Source organism: Elephas maximus, chromosome 2 (genome assembly GCF_024166365.1).
Source record: "Elephas maximus indicus isolate mEleMax1 chromosome 2, mEleMax1 primary haplotype, whole genome shotgun sequence".
NCBI classification, from domain to species: domain Eukaryota; kingdom Metazoa; phylum Chordata; class Mammalia; order Proboscidea; family Elephantidae; genus Elephas; species Elephas maximus.
In genome coordinates this window covers 191047242-191066062 of record NC_064820.1, presented here as the reverse complement: position 1 = coordinate 191066062, position 18821 = coordinate 191047242, and the positions used below count along the sequence as shown (strand labels likewise).

General features: G+C 47.6%; 1 protein-coding gene across 1 annotated transcript in view; it reads left to right on the top strand.

The window, feature by feature from the left end:
* Positions 1-18821, top strand: part of STK10 (serine/threonine kinase 10) — a 162216-nt gene that overhangs the window by 97068 nt on the left and 46327 nt on the right. Inside the window, exons 5-7 of the mRNA XM_049874319.1 lie at positions 832-904; positions 2101-2295; positions 3035-3116. Of these exons, the coding sequence (XP_049730276.1) occupies positions 832-904; positions 2101-2295; positions 3035-3116 (350 nt within the window). The remainder of the gene's footprint in view (positions 1-831; positions 905-2100; positions 2296-3034; positions 3117-18821) is intronic.

The following is an 18821-nucleotide window of genomic DNA, read 5'->3' as shown; positions in this document are numbered from 1 at the left end:
GTTCTGTACCCCACTTACCTCCTGCTCCATCAGGGACTCTCTGTTTTGTTCTCTGTCAGGGCGGTCTTTTGTGGTAGTTGGTCACCATCTAGTTCTTCTGGTCTCAGGCTGATGGAGTCTCTCATTTATGTGGCCCTTTCTGTCTCTTGGGTGCATATTTTCCTTGTGTCTTTGGTGTTCTTCATTCTTCTTTAGTTCAGGTGGGTTAGAACCAATTGATGCATCTTAGATTGCTGCATGCTAGCTTTTAAGACCCCAGACCTAAATGGCACTTTTTTGATGAGCATATTTATACATCAATTTTTTGTGTATGTTTAGGATTATTTCATTAGGGTTAGATTCCTAGATTTGGAATGGCTGGGTCAAAAGAGGATGGGTATTTTAAAGGTTTTGCTTTTTCCTTGCCAAACTGCTATCTTAACGTCTCTTGCCAGTTTTGGCTCTCATTAAAGCTAACCCATTGCCATGAAGTTGAGGGACCCTATAGGACAGAGTAAAACTGCCCCATAGGTTTTTCAAGGAGCAGCTGGTGGATTCAAACTGTCGACCTTTTGGTTAGAAGCCGAGCTCTTAACTACTGTGCCACCAGGGCTTCTTGACTGTCATTAGCAGATGGGCACATTTCAGCACATCCTTACAGCAGTAAAGATTATTATTTGTATATATTTTTTTATATTACATTTTAATGACTACCAATTTTCTTAGATAGGAAATGGCGTCTGTTAGTTGATTTGGACCATATATACCTGAGTTCACATCGTGGGCTTTTAACCCAGAGCCATGGGTGGAGTAATGTCCGTCCAATACTCTATCTGAGATTATGTCTTGCAGCTGACTTTGGTGTATCTGCCAAGAATCTGAAAACTCTGCAGAAACGAGATTCCTTCATAGGAACGCCTTACTGGTGAGTTGCATAGCTTCTGGAAATTGCATGATAGATCAAACTTTAAACCTAACGTTCTCCCAGGTGACCTCCAGGTGGTATAGAGGGAGAAAGTCCAGAGGGCAAGAGATTTCCTGTGTGAGGCCAGCCTCCACCACTTACTAGTGGTTTGACCTTGGACTAGTTGCCTAGCTTCTTTAGGCCTCACTTTCCTCATGTGTAAAATGGGCAGAGAATAAAACAACAACAACAAAAAAACCCAGTGCCGTTGAGTCGATTCTGACTCATAGCGACCCTATAGGACAGAATAGAACTGCGCCATAGTTTCCAAGGAGCGCCTGGCGGATTTGAACTGCTGACCCTTATGGTTAGCAGCTGTAGCACTTAACCACTATGCCACCAGGGTTTCCCAGGCAGAGAATAGCACCTACTTAATAGGGCTATTGTGAGAATTAAGTGCAATGATGCATATAGAAAGTGCTTCATTGGTAATAACTAAACTGGAACCCCTTTAAAATGGTTCAGTTCTTGATATATATTCAGCAAGTATTTATTGAGCGCCAGGCACTGGGCTGGGAATGGGGGCTATAAAGATGAACAATATAAGCTTGATTTCCACTCTCACTGAATCTCCCTGGACCTCTCTAGTTCTCTAGTATTTTCTTTCCAGTAATACTGCTTTTTAAACCAACTCTCTTACTCAGTTTCACACCTACTTTCTATTTTGTCCTGTTTTCACAATTTTTTCGTGTGTATTACTTCCATGTTCCCAGGGTAGAGCTTAGGCTGCTTTCTTGCTTATTACTCACCCTTTATTTCTCTCTCTACCTTTTTATTCCTCTTTCTCCTTTTCTCTCTCCTTCCTTCTCTCTATGTCACTGTATTCTTTCCACCTTCCCCTGCCCCAGTTTTTCTTCACCCCTTTCTGTCTGTCCCACCCCTCTGCCCAGGACTCTGTGTTCTGGATTGTTGCTGCCACCTTGTGGTAGGCCTCAGGAACTGCAGCAGGACATGGAGGTGGAGCCGCTTGGAAGGCATTTTTCTGTGTGAATTGACGCCTGTGAGGAAGACAGTGGGACGTAAAGTAATACAAATAATGATTCAGGAATGCCTCCAACACTCTAGCATTGGTTGGTGTTGGTTCTTGACGTTGAATGTCCTAGAGGCGCCCATGGAAGCCAGATTCTGAACCCTGTGTTGTCCCTTGGTTGGTTCAGGATGGCACCCGAGGTGGTGATGTGTGAGACCATGAAGGACACCCCATATGACTACAAAGCTGACATCTGGTCCTTGGGCATCACCCTGATTGAGATGGCCCAGATCGAGCCCCCACACCATGAACTCAACCCCATGCGGGTCCTGCTCAAAATCGCCAAATCAGAGCCGCCCACGCTGCTCACCCCTGCTAAGTGGTAAGAAGTCAGGGGACCGGTCGGAGGGTCAGCCAGCTGGGACAGAGTCAGCAGTCTGGGATAGGGTCAGCAGGCCAGGACGGGGTTAGCAGGCCAGGATGGGGTCAGAAGGCTGGGATGGAATCAGCAGGCTGGGATGGGGTTAGCAGGGCAGTATGGTGTTAGAAATCCAGGATGGGGCCAGCAGGTCCGGATGATGTTAGAAGTATAGCACGGGGTGAGAATGCTGGGGTGGGGTCAGCAGGCCAGGAGACAGTCAGGTGGAATTGAGGGGAACAGAGTTTAGGACTCTGCTGTCACTGTGAGGCCTCAAAGTATGAGAGAGGTTGAGGCCAGGACCCTCCAGGCCTTTCCCCCATCACTGGGCCCTCCAACCTTCTTCCCTCTCCTGTGCTCTCTACTCGGGCCCCCATGAAGTGAACCAAGTAACCCTAGTAAGCCATTGGGGAACAAGAGTCCAACCCAAGTGCCAGCAGCCACGTGGCACAACCCTGGGCCGGGAATCCGGGCTTGGGGTTGAATCCCAGCATTGCCTCACTGTGATTCACACAGGGCTTGGGTGGAGAAGGTCACTGTGAATGCCCACAGCCTCCACGTTTCAGCCTGTGAAGGTGTTCTTTGTCCTTTGGGGTGGGCATGTTGGGAAGCACACCATGCCGGGGAGAGTGGAGGCTGTGAGGTGGGGGGTTCCCCAGTTCTCGCCCTGCTCCAAGCTTACTGGCGACACCTGACCTTCCAGGTCAGTGGAGTTCCGAGACTTCCTGAAGGTAGCCCTGGATAAGAACCCAGAAACCCGGCCCAGTGCTGCACAGCTTCTAGAGGTGAGTGATTCCGCTTTTTTGGGGTGCAGCTACCTGCTCCCCTCTTCCCTGCCCTTCCTTGGAGGTGGGAGGACCCTGGAGGGCGGGAGATGGACGAGGTCATCAGTGACCTGGAAGCTGAACGCACTCCCTGCCCAGCTCTGCCATACATTGATACCAGGGCCCAGCCCTAAGGAATCTCCTGGGCGCTGACGTCTTGGGCCTGAAGGCTCGGCTCGCCGTGGAATCTGGCTTCAGGTGCGTCTAGATTTGAGTGAGTGACCAGAGCCTTGACTGTGAGTTTCCAGCAAGTAGCAGTAGTTAGGTGTTCAGGAAATACTGGTTAAACAGATGGATGACTGCAAAGCACAGAAACTCCTTTAACCTACTGCAGCCCAAGGGGGGAGGATATTGAAAATACCTAGAGGTATCTCACAGCAGCAGGTATCAACCAGCCCTATAGGAGCTGAAGCTGGAACGAAGTGAACACTTGGTGAGTGTTTGTTGAAAAGTGAATGGAAAGCCTTTAGGGAGCAGCACAGCTATTCTCTATCCCACTCTTCACTCTCCTCAGCTGCTGGGTGTTCATAAATCCTTGAGGCCAGGTCTGGTCAGACAAAGAGAAGCCAAGAACTAGAACAATTATTCCAGTAATTTATTTACAAATGAGGCCTGAATTCCAGTCCACCTTTTTTCTTCCCAGAGCAGTATAGCATCGTGGTTAAGGGCTTGGCTCCAGGGCCAGGGCTGGGCTGCACTCACTGGTGAACTTGAGCCTGTCTGGGCCTCAGTTTCCTCATCTGTAAAGTTGCTGTTGTTGTTAGTTGTCATCAAGTTGGCTCTGACTTGTGGTGACCCCACGTACAACAGAACAAGATGTTGCCTGGTCCTGTGCCTCGCAATGGATGGTATGCGTGAGTCCATGTATTTTGAGTGCCTTCCAACCTTGGGGGCTCATCTTCCAGTACTATATTGGCCAGAGGGTTTTCATTGGCTAATGTTCTGAAGTAGATAACAAGGCCTTTCTTCCTAGTCTGTCTTAGCCTGGAAGCTCTGCTGAAACCTATTCACCCATGGGCAGCCCTGCTGGTATTTGAAATACCAGTGACATAGTTTCCAGTATCATAGTCACATACAAGTCACTCAAAAAAAAAAAAAAAAAAATCCAAATCCGTTGCCGTCAAGTCAATTCCAATTCATAGCGACTCTGTAGGACAGAGTAGAACTGCCCATAGAGCTTCCAAAGAGTGGGCTGGTGGATTTGAATTGCCGACCTTTTGGTTAGCAGCCGTAGCACTTAACCACTACACCACAAGCCACCACAGTACAACAAACTAACAGATGGGTGGTAGATCTGTAATACAGGGGTAACGATAGTGCCTACCTCTTAGGGTTATGAGGATTGAATGCGATTGTGCATGTAGAATGTGTAGCACATGGAAAGCACTCAATAAATTTGTCCACCATCATTATCATTATCAAAAAACATATGAGACAGTAAACTTCTTATAAAACATACGGGCAGTAAAAACAACCTCTTGACAACCTTTTCTCACCTCTGGTTTCTCCCATTCCTACGTCTAATGTCCTAAAACAGTTTGCTGCCAACACTCAACGGTTATGAAACATTATTTCCCCAGCTTTTACATCCGCAAGCCTTTGCCAGCCAGAAGGGCTGAAGAGCAGGAGAGGGTCTGCAGAAATAGACCGAATGGATGTCATTCCACGTAAAGGCAGAGAAGCTCCAGTTCAGCAAAGATTTAAGGACATTCTCCTGTGCCTGGTCCTGAGCTGATGGGAAAAAACCCAGGGGCACGAGCCAGGCGCCACCCTCAAGGCACCCACACCAGTGGGTGGGTCAGTCCCTCCTGCCCACCAGTAATGTAAGAGGGAGCCATGCTGTGCTGGAGACCCCGATCAGAGGCATCAGGGACCCAGAAAAGGAGCACCATGCCCTTCAAGAACTCCTAGCAGGCATGGACTCTGAGTTGTGTTGTATTGCTTTCCTAAATCAGTTGCCATCAAGGCACTTCCAACTCATGGCGACCCCATGTGTGTCAGAGTAGAACTGCACCATAGGGTTTTCAATGGCTGGTTTTTCGGAAGTAAATTGCCAGGTCTTTCTTCCGATGATGGACTCAAACCTCCAACTTTTCAGTTAGCAGACACAACTTAGCCCATAAGTGTTAACTGTTTGCACCACCCAGGGACTCCATGAGTTTACTAGGGCTGCTGTAACAAAGTGCCTTTGTTATGGGTGGCTTAAAACAAAAGAAATGTTTTCTCTCACAGTTCTGGAGGCTAGAAGTCCAAAATCAAGATGTTAGCAGGACCATGCTCTTTCCAAAGACTTGGCCTCTTTGGAGGGAAAGACCCTTCTTTGCCTCTTCCTAGCTTCTTTTGGTTCCTGGCAGTCCTTGGCATTCCTCGGCTTGTAGCTGCATCACTCCAATCTCCGCCTCCATCTTCACGTGGCATCTTCCCTGTGTGTGTCTGTCTCTGTCTCTTCTCTTTTAAAAGGACAGCACTAAGATTGCATTAGGACCCACCCTACTCCAGTATGACCTCATATTTACTGATAACATCTTCCAAGACCCTGTTTCCAAACAGAATCATATTCACAGGTACCAAGGATCAGGACTTCATCATATCGTTTGGGGGGACACAACTCAACCCATAAATCTCAAAAGAAGTAAGAGCCAGCCAAAGAACTTTGGGATGGTTGTCTGAAAACGAGACAAGAGCATGAACCACCCTTCATTCACACACTGGTATCCACCAGGTGCCTCTGAAATGCCAGCTCCTGTGCTGGAAGAGCTGCGGCGAATGGAGCTGGCAAGACCCCTGACCTGCTCCAGCAGGGGGCCAGGCTGCAAACAAACACGTCTATGTGCATGTCAGGTGCCGATTAGTGCTATGGAGAAAAGTACAGTAGCGCAGGTGTGGGGTGCCTAGAAGGGCTGTTCTCCTGCAAAGGTGGGCAGGGAAGGCTCCCTGATGGATGACATATGAGCAGACACCCAAAGGAGGCGAGAGAGTGAGGCACAGGATGTGGCAGCCACAGAGGCCTGGGACAGGAGCATGGTCAGCGAGTGCCAGGAGGAACTGGGAGGATGAGCCATGGGAGCACAGAGGCGAGGTAGACTGATTGGGGGTGAGGTTGGAATAGTACTGGGGTGTGTCGGAGACCCCCAGGACCACCCCAGGCGTGGTGACTCACTAGGAGGACTTAAAGGGCTTGGCATATTGTCATATTCAAGACTATGGTTTATTACAGTGAAAAGCTACGTTATTACAGCAAATGGATACAAAGCAAAATCAGCAAAGGGAAAAGGTGCAGGTCAAAGCCTGGGGAAACCAGGCACAAGCTTCCAGAGCCCTACCTCCGTGGAGTCAAACAGGATGTGCCTCATTCCCCAGCAATCAGTTGTGACAACATGTGTGAATCATTGTCTACCCTAGAATCCTCTTAGAGACTCTGCACCCAGGGTTTTTCTTGGGGACGAATCACTTGGCCACCCTTTTCCTGGCATATACCCAAATTCCAGACTCCCAGAAGGAAAGCAGGTATTCAGCATAAATACACTGTAAAACTGTTCAGGCACAATTAGCCGCTGCTATCAGTTAATGGTGGAAACCATTCAGAAATCGAAGTTCCCAGACACCACCCAAGGACCAACCTTGCCAGCAGGCCTTTCCAAGGGCAGCAGTCTTAGGCCTGTGATGTTAACTCTTTTCTGCACGTGGGGCCAGGTCGTGCACTGGCCCTGCAACCATTTCCAGGATGTGGGCCTACATGAGGTGGTGCCCATGGAAGGGTGGAGTAGGGGTACTCCTGCTGACTTATATTTAAAAGGGTTCCTCTGGCTGTTGTGAGCAGAATCAAGACAAGGGCATGATCAGGGAGACCAGCCCGCGTGACCGTGAACATCTTATTAGCCAGGTGTACAGCCTTAGCGTGGGAAAGTGGATGGTTTTCTTGAAGCTTTTTGGAACATTGATGGTAGCGAGTGAGCTGTCCTCCACCAGGGCAGGCACCTCGTGTCAGGGGTGTCCATGTGCTAGCAGCTGCTGGGGTGAGTGTTGAGGTGTCCCCACAGTGGTCTGAAGCTGCACACACTGCCCTTTCCAGCCACCCACACATACTGCTGTTCTGTCCTCTCACCACCACCGCTGACAGAAGAGGGAGATGGCGGGACTGGGTGATGGCGGGGCTGCCCATCCACTCCCCTGCTACCCTGGTCCTTTCACCTATGGTAATGTCACCTAATGCAGGTAGGAGGAAAGGACGAAGATGCCATGCCCAGCACGCGAGTCCTTTATGTTCCTGAAGACCAGCTCTATATACCTGGCCCCAGACTGCCATTCTGGGCTTCAGTGCCTACATCTAGGCATGCAGCATAGTGGTGAAGAATATGGACTGGGGCTACAAAGTCCTAGGTTCAAATCCCAGCTCTGCCACTTACTGGCTGTGAGACATTGAACAAATGGCTTTGCCTCTCTGTGTCTCTGTTTTCTTATGTCTGAAATGGGGATAATAATGACACCTCCCCAATAAGATCAAAAAATACAAACCCAATTGCCACAAAGTTGATTCCAACTCCTGGCAACCCAATGTGTGCAGAGTAGAACTGTGCTCCACAGGGTTTTCATGGCTGTGACCTTTTAGAAACAGATCACCAGGCCATTCTTCTGATGGTTTGAACCGCCAGCCTTTCTGTTGGTAGCTGTGTGCTTAGCCATTTGCAGCACCCAGGAGATACTGTGAAGCGTGGTGCTGAATGAATGTTTGATGAGTTGAATCGTTAAAAAATGAAAAGAAACCAGGATGCAAATGAAGTCTCTCTGCTAGGGGGTCATGATTGTTCCTTTTAAGTTTCTGCAGTGTATTTGAAAGCAAATAGCTGGAGTACCAGGAGGCTTCATTTTCTGGTTATTGTGGGGTTACAGTGTCGGGGAGGGAGTGGACTGGGGCCAGACTGGGAGGGGGGATTGGGGAGCCGCTGTCACTGGCAAATGCAGAATCTTCCCAGCCTCTGGGGACCAAGTGTTTCCTGTAAGCAGGCACCTCCTGCCCTGACACATCTGGCCTCTGGGACATTCCACTGGGAAGAGACCAGCTGTCTTGCTTCCCCCTTAGCAGCCCCGGAGCCGTAGCCTGAGCCAGGAATTTCCGTTAGATAGCTGGAAAGATGGTCCTGCCAGAGGATCTTAGAGTACAACGGAAGAATTGCAAAGAAAGGAGAGGTCTCGCAGGATAAGTGAAACATCTCACAGAGGGTGTATTGCTCTTAGCTTTTTCCAATGCCTTTTTGTGTCTGAGTTAGGTAGGATAGGAGCGTTGTTGTTGTTGTTGTCATTGTTACCTGCTATTGAGTGGGCCCCTGACTCATGGGGACTCCATGCACTCCTGTGCCATCCCCATTATCAATTGTGGATCAAACCGTTGTGATCTATAGGGATTTCGTTGGCTGATTTTTGGAAATAGGTCACCAGGCCTTTCTTCCTAGTTCATCTTAGTCTGGAAGCTCCACTGAAGCCTCTTGAGCATCAGAGCAAAATGCAAGCTTGCACTGACGGACAGGTGGTGGCCGTGCATGAGGTACATTGGCCAGGAATCGAACTCAGGTCTTCCTCATGGAAGGCAAGAGTTCTATAACTGAACCACCAGTGCCCCCAAGATGAGGACACCAAGGCTTGGGGCAGGTAAGCCTTGCTTGACTTGCCTTCTGTCACCTGGCTTTGAGTGGCATACGTAGGCTCCAATCTCAGCTTCCCAGCCCTCCAGTCTGGAGCTGTTCATGCCCCATACCTCAGCCCTCAAGTCTGCCTGCTTCCCAGGAGGTACCTCCTGGCCTCTCATTTTTTCCAGTGCCCTGCGATGGGCTGGCTGACATGTCCCCATTGGTTTGTGATTCACTCATTTGGCTGCGCAGACATTCTTTGGGACTTCATGGTTAATAACAGAGGCTCTGAAATCAGACAGACCCACTTGGGAATCTAGGTGATTCTCACTCTGCACCACAGTTTCCTCATCTGTGAAATGTGGACAGTACTCACTTCCCAAGGAGCCCTGATGGCGCAGTGGTTAAGTGCTTGGCTGCTACCCAAAGGTCTGTGATTCAAACTCAGCAGCCACTCCGCGGGAGAAAGACCTGGGGATCTGCTTCCGTGAAGCCTTGGAAACCCTTTGGGGCAGTTCTGCTCTGTCTTGTAGGGCTGCTATGAGTCAGAATCAACTTGAAGGCAACGGGCTTGGATTTTTTACTTGCTTCGCAGAATGCTGGCAGCGAATGAGATTCTGTACATCACTTTTTTTTTTCCTGTTTAATTTTTTTTCCATGCTTTAGGGTTCCTAGCGTTGTCCCTGTTTTTTCTTTATGATCTTTATTGTTTTAGATTTTATATTTAGGTCTTTGATCCATTTTGAGTTAGTTTTTGTGCGTGGAGTGAGGTGTGGGTCTTGTTTAATTTTTTTGTAGATGGATATCTAGTTATGCCAGCATCATTTGTTAAAAAGACTGTCTTTTCCCAAATTAACAGACTTCGGGCCTTTGTTGAGTATCAGCTGCTCATATGTGGATGAATTCATGTCTGGATTCTCAATTCTGTTCTATTGGTCTATGTATCTGTTGTTGTATCAGTACCAGGCTGTTTTGACTACTGTGGTGGTTTAATAGGTTGTAAAATCAGGTAGCGTGAGGCCTCCCAATTTGTTCGTCTTCAGTAATGCTTTACTTATGCAGGGCCTCTTCCCTTTCCATAGGAAGTTAGTGATTTGTTTCTCCATCTCATTAAAAAATGCCGTTGGAATTTGGATTGTGATTGCATTGTACCTGTAGATCGCTTTGGGTAGAATAGACATTTCCGCAATGTTGAGTCTATCCATGAACAAGGTACGTTTTTCCACTTACATAGGTCTGTTTTGGTTTCTTGTAATAGTGTCTTGTAGTTTTCTTTGCATAGGTCTTTTATCTCTTCGGTAAGCCTTACTCCTAAGCATTTTCTGTTTGATTTTTTTACTATGGTAAAGTGTATAATGTCCATTTACCATTTTAACATGTACAGTTCAGTGGCGTTAATTATATTCTCAGTGTTGTGCAACCATCACCTCTATCAACTCCCTAAATGTATTTCACATTTTTCGCGTAACGGCTGTCGCATGTTTAGTGCTGAGCATATGCTTATTGGATATCCCTGGGTGGTGTAAACTGTTAACGCACTTGGCTGCTAACCAAAAGATTTGTGGTTCAAGTCTACCCAGAGGCAGCTCAGAAGAAAGGCCTTGGCAATCTGCCTTCAAAAAATAGGCATTGAAAACCCTGTGGAACATAGTTCTACTGTGACACACCTGGATCTCCGTGAGTCAGAATTGATTGCACAGCAGCTGGTTTGGTGCATGTACTTTATTTGCTTTTAAATCCAGCCCACTTCATCACAACTATTCTTGTTATCAGTGGGTTCCGTGATGTCGAACGTGGCGGTCGGGCCTCCGTGCTCATCCTACTGGACCAGCAGCGGCAGCGACCACTCGCCTTCCTCACCATCTACTCTTGGCTTCCAGGCTTCCCTCTGATTCACCTTCCATCTTCCTGGTCGCTCCTTCACTTGTTTTTGTTTCTCCAGCTAGTTAATGTGGTGGTACACCTGGCCATCTCTTTCTTCTACACTCATCTTGGTGATCTCACCCAGTTCACAACAACTCTCAGATTTATATCAACAGCCCAGCCTGCACCAGACTCCTGTGTCCAGCTGTTGACTCCCCATCTCCCCGTGGATGTCCAGTGGGCATCTCAGCCTTAACACAACTGCAGCTGTGCATCCTGATCTTCCCCCCAGTGTGTTCCATCAGCTCCCTGAGAACAGCAGCCTTCCGCTGGCTCAGGCCCCCAACCTTGCGAGCATCCTTGACTCCTCTCCAGTCTGTCAGCAGTCTCCCTCTCTGTCCTTTTGTCCAGAATCTGACCACTTCCCTCCATTGCAGCTACCTGTCTAAGCTGATGTCATCTCTTACTTGGATTATTGCTTCCTCACTGGTCTCCTGCCTCTGTCAGTCTCTTCTCAACACAGCAGCCAGAGGGATCCTTTTAAAAACATAAATCAGCTCATGTCCCTCCCCTGTCTAAGCCTTCCAGTGGCTCCCATTTCACTCAGGATAAAATATAGAGACTTGGTGGCCTACAAGGCCATGCATGATCTGCCCACTTCACCCCCAACCCTCTCACCCTCCCTTTCTCTCTCCCTGCTTCACTCTGCTCCGGCCTCTCTCCCAGCACACTGCCTCCACAGGCTTTGTACTGGCTGTTCCCTTTGCCTGGAATGCTCTCCCCCCAGGTACCTCATTGGTTAATTCCCTCCCTCCTTCAAGTCTTTGCTCATGTGTTACTTCTCAGTGAGGCCTCCCTCAACCAACCTATTTCAAGTTGCAAACCTACCACACTCCCCACACTCCTAATTCATCTTTCCTCGCCCTCCTTTTTTTCCCCCAATAGTACTCATCTTAGTCATCTAGTGCTGCTATAGCAGGAATACCACAAGTGAATGGCTTTAACAAAGAGAAGTTTATTTCCCCGCAGTAAAGTAGGCTAGAAGTCCAAATTCAGGCATCAGCTCCAGGGGAAGGCTTTCTCTCTGTCAGCTCTGGAGGAAGGTCCTTCTCATCAATCTTCCCCTGAACTAGAACCTTCTCCACACAGGAACACAGGGTCCAAAAGACCCACTCCGTTCCCGGCACTGCATGCATAGTGGTATGAGGTCCCCCGTCTCTCTGCTTGCTTCTTTGATTTATATCTCAAAAGAGATTGGCTCAAGACAATCCAGTCTTGTAGGTTGAGTCCTGCCTCATTAACATAACTGCCACCTATCCCACCTCATTAACATCGTAGAGGTAGGATTACAACACATAGGAAAAATCACATCTGATGACAAAATGGTGGACAATCACACAATACTGGGAATCATGGCCTAGCCAAATTGATACACATACTTTTGGGAGACACAGTTCAATCCATGACAGTACTCATACTATTGTAACTTATTTATTGTGTTTATTGACCATCTCCCCACCCCCCAGCATGTCAGCTCCCTGAGGACAGTGGCCTTTGTCTGTTTTATTCACTGATGTGTTCCAAGCATCCAGAACAGTGCCCAGTACATAGTGGGCCCTCAACAAATATTTGTTAAATACTTCTACTTAGTTAGGAATCCCTAAACCCATTCCTGTTGAGTCAGTTCTGACTCACAGTGACCTTATGGGACAGAGTAGAACTGCCCATAGAGTTTCCAAGAAGCACCTGGTGGATTCAAACAGCCAACCTTTTGGTTAGCAGTCTCGTAGCACTTAATCACTATGCCACCAGGGTTTCCAAACCAAACCCATTTCCATCAAGTCAATTCCAACTCGTAGTGACCTGGAGGACAGAGTAGAACTGCCCCCTAGGGTTTCCAAGGAGCACCTGGTGGATTTGAACTGCCAGCCTTTTGGTTAGCAGCCATAGATCTTAACCAGTATGCCACCTGGGTTTCTTAGGAGTCCCTGGGTGGCACAAATGGTTAAGGGCTTGGTTACTCACTGAAAGGTTGGTAGTTTAAATCCACCCAGAGACACCTTAGAATGAAGGCCTGGTGATCTGCTTCTGAAGGGTCACAGCCATGAAAACCCTGTGGAGTACAGTTCTACTCTGAAGCACTTGAGGTCACCATGAGTCAAAATTGACTTGATGGCAACTGGATTTTAGTTCTAGTTAACACACTGTTAATGTAGCTCTTTCTCCATCCAGGTGCTATTTGAAATGCTTAGTAAACGTTAACTAGCTTTATTCTCATAACTACCCTATGTAGTGGGTACTGTTCAGATCTCAACTGAGCACATGATGAAACTGAGGCACAGAGAGGTTACGTAGCCTGCAGAAGGTCACCCAACTTGTAAGTGACAGATTTGGGATTTTGATCCCGGTTGTCTGGTTCAAAATCCCTTGATCACCTCTGGTAAGCTGTGTCTCCGAGTGAATGAAGGAAAGGAAACAGGAATGAAAGAGAAAAGTGGCGGGTGGTGGGGGGAGAAAGGCTGGAAGGGAGAAGGGAGCGAGGATTGAAAGTTTCCCATGGAAACTTGGAAGCCTTTCCTAAAGCCAGTCTCTGAGTGAAGAACCCCTGGGCTAATGGTTTCTAAACGCACAGAGCTTAGCTTAGGAGAAAATAGGCTGAAGTTCTTGGAAAGGACATCTGTTTGGACTGTACGAGTAGCCCTGGCCAGAAGGGCGGGTGCCAGCTGGCGAGCTATGTAACGTGATACCGCCTGTCTTGGCTCCCAGCAGAGATGCCTCAAACACCCGCTCCTCTTCCTGGAGGAGCAGATGGCTCACCCCCTCTGGTGCGGGCTTTCCGCTGGGGTGCCCAAGACCCTTTCCGGGGACCATGCAGGCACACAGCCTACCTACATGCAGACACGGCCTGTTTGGCCATCCTGGGAAGGTTCAGGGCCCTCCCTTGCAACATAGCTGGGTCTTTGTCTCTCCAATGGGACTTGGCAATTTGGGGGCTGGAGGAAAAGTCTTTTCTAAACACATCCTTGGAGGCAGTAGAGCTGCTGAAGTTGGGGAGACAGCCTGGGCTTTGTGTCCTGGGGCAGTTTAAAAATAGTGTTCTGGGTCTGAGCCTTCACAGGAGAGGCTGCCCCATCTGCCAGCCTCACTCTCCCTGGAGTCCCAGGAGCCCAGCCTCCAGGGCAGTGCCTTCCTCACCTGCTGCTCTGTCAAAGGCTTTATTAGGACCTCCTAGCTTCCCCTCTGCCTCAGCAGGGCCCTGGGTGCTCAGGGGAGGCAACAGAGTAGATGACTCAGCCTCCAGAAAGCAAGGTTCCTGGCCATGCTGAAAAGCCACTAATTTGGTCAATGTGTAATGTGCCCTAATGAAAACCTGGTATTTCCAGAAGCCTGTGCTTGCGTTATTTATTTCTGCCCCATCAGCTTCAGGCACTGCAGCAAAGCATCTCATGGTTTCTTGTTCCAGTTCACATGTGTGAGGTTGTGCAGTGTGAAGTTCCTACCCTCTGTTCCAAGATGCTGTGCTCTGTGGGGATGCAGGAGGGAGTAGAAATGGCTAGGAGCTCAAAACTGGTGACCTAAAGGTTTCTCTGACTGTGCTTGCTGCTGCTGCTGCTGGTTGTGGTAATGATGACAGTGGTGGTGGTGATGATGGTAGTGGTGATGGCAATAATGATTATGGTGATGATGGTGATGGTGATGGTAGTGATGGTGACAGTGGTGATTATGCTGGGCGTGGTGGTGAAGATCATAGTGGCGGTGGTGATGATGATGGTGGTAATGATGATAGTGTTGGTGGTGGTGATGATGGTGATAAAGACAGTTATGGTAATGATGATGAAGATGGTGGTAGTGATGATAGTGTTGGTGGTGGTGGTGGTGGTGATTATGCAGCTGGTGGTGGTGATGATGGTAGTGGTGGTGGTGGTGATGGTATGATGATGATGATGATGATGGTGAGAGCCACCATGTTTTGAGCACTTACTATAATACTTAATACAGACATACTATTAATCCCAGTATACAGATGAGCAAACAGGCTCAGAGATGTTAAGTGACTTTGCCCAAGATGGTGGTAGAATCTGGATTTTGTCCCAAGCAGCCTGGCTCTAGAGTTGGGCTCAAGGCCTTTTGGAACCACACAGCATCAGACCCTACTCAAGGCCTTTTGGAACCACACAGCATCAGACCCTACTCAAGGCCTTTTGGAACCACACAGCATCAGAGTGATATCTTTAAAGGCTACTGTTAATATCATTCCTCTGCTGCAGCCCTCTGATGACCTTCACCATACCTAGAATTAACTCGCACCTCCTCACCAAGGCCCTGCATGCACCATCCCCTGCCCTGCCCTGCCCTGCCCTGCCCTCCCCCCTCCTCTCTTCTCCTTTCACGGCTTTTCAGCTCCCCTCCTCCTGTTCCGTATATTCCACTGCCCTGGCCTTCTAGCCATTCCTCCAGCCCAGGCAGCTCAGCCCCCTCTCAGAGCCTTTGTACGTGTGGCCCCTTCTGCCTGGAGTTCTCTACGCCCAGGTCTTTCCCTGACTGGCCCCTGCACATCTCCCAGGCCTTAGCTCAGATGTTACCTCCTCAGGGAGGCCTCTGTAACCTTGGGCCTCAGTAGCCAACGCCACCCTGGACAGGCTTGTATTGTCCCAGTCTCGTGCTATCCTGTTAGCAGGATCTGAAGTGATCTTAGTTATCATTTGGCTACATGTCTATGATATTGTCTCTCCCACTCAGTTGGACGCCCCCAAGCACAAGGACTTTGTCTTGTTGCTTAGCCTTATTTCAGCATCTGGCTCGTTGCTGACCCCCATATATGACTTAATTTAATCACTTAAATTAAGTTTTTAAATTCTTTGCTAGTTTGGATTAGCTAGAGAAAGGCCAGTTTAAGAAAATCTGAATGATAAGGCTTTTTAGAAGAAGTGGAGTTTATCGCGTTCAGGTGTACAGAGTCTCTTGAACAAGTTGAATAGGGTGTTTCCTGGTTGTTGTTGCTATTAGGTGCTGTTGAGTCAGTTCTGACTCATAGCAATCCTATGTACAACAGAATGAAACACTGCCCGGTCCAGCGCCGTCCTCACAATCGCTGCTATGTTTGAGTCTATTGTTGCAGCTACTGTGCAAGGCCATCTCTTTGAGGTTTTGCTCTCCTTCTCTGACCCTCTACTTTACCAAGCATGATGTCGCTCTCCAGGGACTGGTCCCTCCTGATAACATGTCCAAAGTATGTGAGACCAAAGTTTGCCATCCCTGCTTTTAAGGAGCTTTCCTTGCCTGGTGCCCTTCCTTAAAAGGGCTGTTTTAAGTGAAAAAAAGAAAAAAAACGGATAAGAATGATTTGTGGTGAATATATCAGTTGTAAATGGGTTTTCAAGGTTCTAGAAAATTTATTCTCTTTAGTAGTTTAAATACTTTCCCCAAAATCTTGTTGACACTTCCTCCACTGCTAAGTTCTCTGATAGCAAAAACAGTGAATTTCATCAGTCTTCCTACTAATTTCCAGTGAACAAAATCCAACTCAGTGACGCCTCCAACATTCCCTCTGCAGGTCCCTGGGTGAGTGGTGAATTGAGGAATCCCAGATCCTGTCCACACCCTGGTGGTCGGGATAAAATCCCAGGCAGGATTTCACCATTTAACATCTGCTGAGGGCTGGTGGTGCAGTGGTTAGGAGCTCGGCTGCTAACCAAACAGTCAGCAGTTCTAATCCACCAGCCACTCCTTGGAAACCCCGTGGGGCAGCTCTACCCTGTCCTGTAGAGTCCCTATGAGTTGGAATTGACTCGATGGCAACGGGTTTGGTTTTTTGTTTTTTGAGGAGCCCCTGGGCAGTACAGTTAACACACTTGGCTGCTAACTAAAAGGTTGTAGGTTCAAGTCGACCCACAGATACTTCAGACGAAAAGCCTGGCAATTACTTCCAAAAAATCAGCCATTGAAAACCCCATGGAGCACAGTTCTACTCTGACACAGATGGGGTTGCCATGACTCAGAGCTGACTCAGCGGCAACTGGTATTGGATGGCCTTAAAAAGTTTGGTGTTTTGTAAGATCTGTAAAAGAGTATTCGCTTTTAAGTGACTTAGGTGTGATATTTCTAAAGAAGCCTAGGAATAAAACATACGTTACTCTACTGCAAGAGTTTGTACTTTCTTTCTTAAAACCAAACACATACGTCCCCAAAAAACATAATACAAGGGTGTTCATAGCACTTTATTCATAGTTGCCAAAAACAGGGAACACCCCAAACATCCATCGACAGCAGAATGGATGAACCAACTGTGACATGTTTATGGAGTGGCGTACTGCACAGGAATAGAAAAGGAGCGAGTTAGGGATGCACAGAGCAACGTAGGTGAACCTCACAGGCATTATGTGGAATAAAGGACGCTGGAGAGTCTCTGGGTGGCTCAAACTGTTAAGCACTGAACTACTCACTGAAACACTGGCAGTTCAAACCCACCCAGAGGTCCCTCGAAAGACAGCCCTGGTGATCTGCTTCCAAAAGGTCAGCCTTGAAGATCCTATGGAGCGGTTCTACTCTATCACAGATGGGTCTACTTGATGCCAACTAACAACAATAACGATATGCCAGATTTGAGTAAAGGAAGCCAAACTCTAAAAATTACATACTGTGTAATTCTCTTTAGATGAGTTAAAGAGCAGGCAGAACCAGCCTGTGGTGATGGGCGACTCTGGGGAAAGAGAAATGACTGCAGGGGGATACAAGGGAACTTCCTGGAGTAATGGAAGTATCTTGCATCTTGAGCTGGGTGCTCGTTCCATTGGGTGTATATATACCTAAAGGTCTTTGAAACAAATGTACCAATGCATTCAAGGAATTCATACTAGGACAAACAGTATGCAGTTGGGCAAGGGGTATGTGGGAACCCTCTGTACTTTCTGCACAATTTTTCTGTAAACCTAACTATGCTCTAAAAAATAAAGCCTATTAAAAAAAGAAAAGAAATAACGTAGAGAGCTTTGTTCAGTGCCCAGCATGTAGGAATCCCTCAGTAACTGATAATTTTTAAAAAGATAACAGATTTGAATTTCCTATTATTCTGCCTATTATTAATATTTTTAAAAGTCATCAAGCTGTACTGTTAAGATTTGTGAACTTTAGTATATATAAGTTACAAACCACCAAAACCAAACCTATTGCCGTCAAGTTGATTCCGACTCCTAGCGACTCTATAGGACAGAGTAGAACTGCCCCATAGAGTTTCCAAGGAGCACCTGGCGGATTTGCAGTGCCGACGTTTTGGTTACCGGCTGTAGCTCTTAACCACTACGCCACCAGGGTTTCCATATATGAGTTATACCTCAGTAAAGTATATGAGCAATTGTGACCATTTGCCACGGACTTGATTCCAACTCCTGGCAACCCCATGTGTGTCAGAGCAGAACTGCGCTCCATAGGATTTTCAGTGGCCAATTTTTCAGAAGTAGATCACCAGGTTTTTCTTCAGAGGCTCCTCTGGGTGGACTTAAACCACCAACATTTCGGTTAGTAGCTGGGCCATTAATAAAATATAGTTGTTGTTGTTGTTGTTAGGTGCCGTCAAGTTGGTTCCCACTCATAGCGACCCTACGTACAACAAAACAAAACACTGCCTAGTCCTGCACCATCCTCACAATTGTTGCTATGCTTGAGCCCATTGTTGCAGCCACCGTGTCAATCCATCTTGTTGAGGGTCTTCCTCTTTTTCACTGACCCTCTAGTTTGCCAAGCATGATGCCCTTCTCCAGGGACTGACTGGTCCCTCCTGATAACATGCCCAAAGTATGTGAGACAAAGCCTTGCCATCCTTGCTTCTAAGGAGCATTTCTGGCTGTACTTCTTCCAAGACAGATTTGTTGGTTCTTCTGGCAGTCCATATTCAATATTCTTCACCAACACGTTAATTCAGAAGTGTGAGTTCTTCCTCAGTCTTCCTTATTTATTGTCTAGCTTTCGCATATATATGAGATGATTGAAAACACCAGGGCTTGGGTCAGGTGCAAAAAAACATACATTAACGCCTTTTGAAAAGGAAAAGAAATATACAAGCAAAACCTTCAGACGTTGCTTGAGCCCCTGCTTTGGACTAAGCACTTCCATATGCAATATTTCATTTAATCCTTACTACCTCCCTGGGATCTGCATGATTGTCTCCACTTCAGGCAGGAGG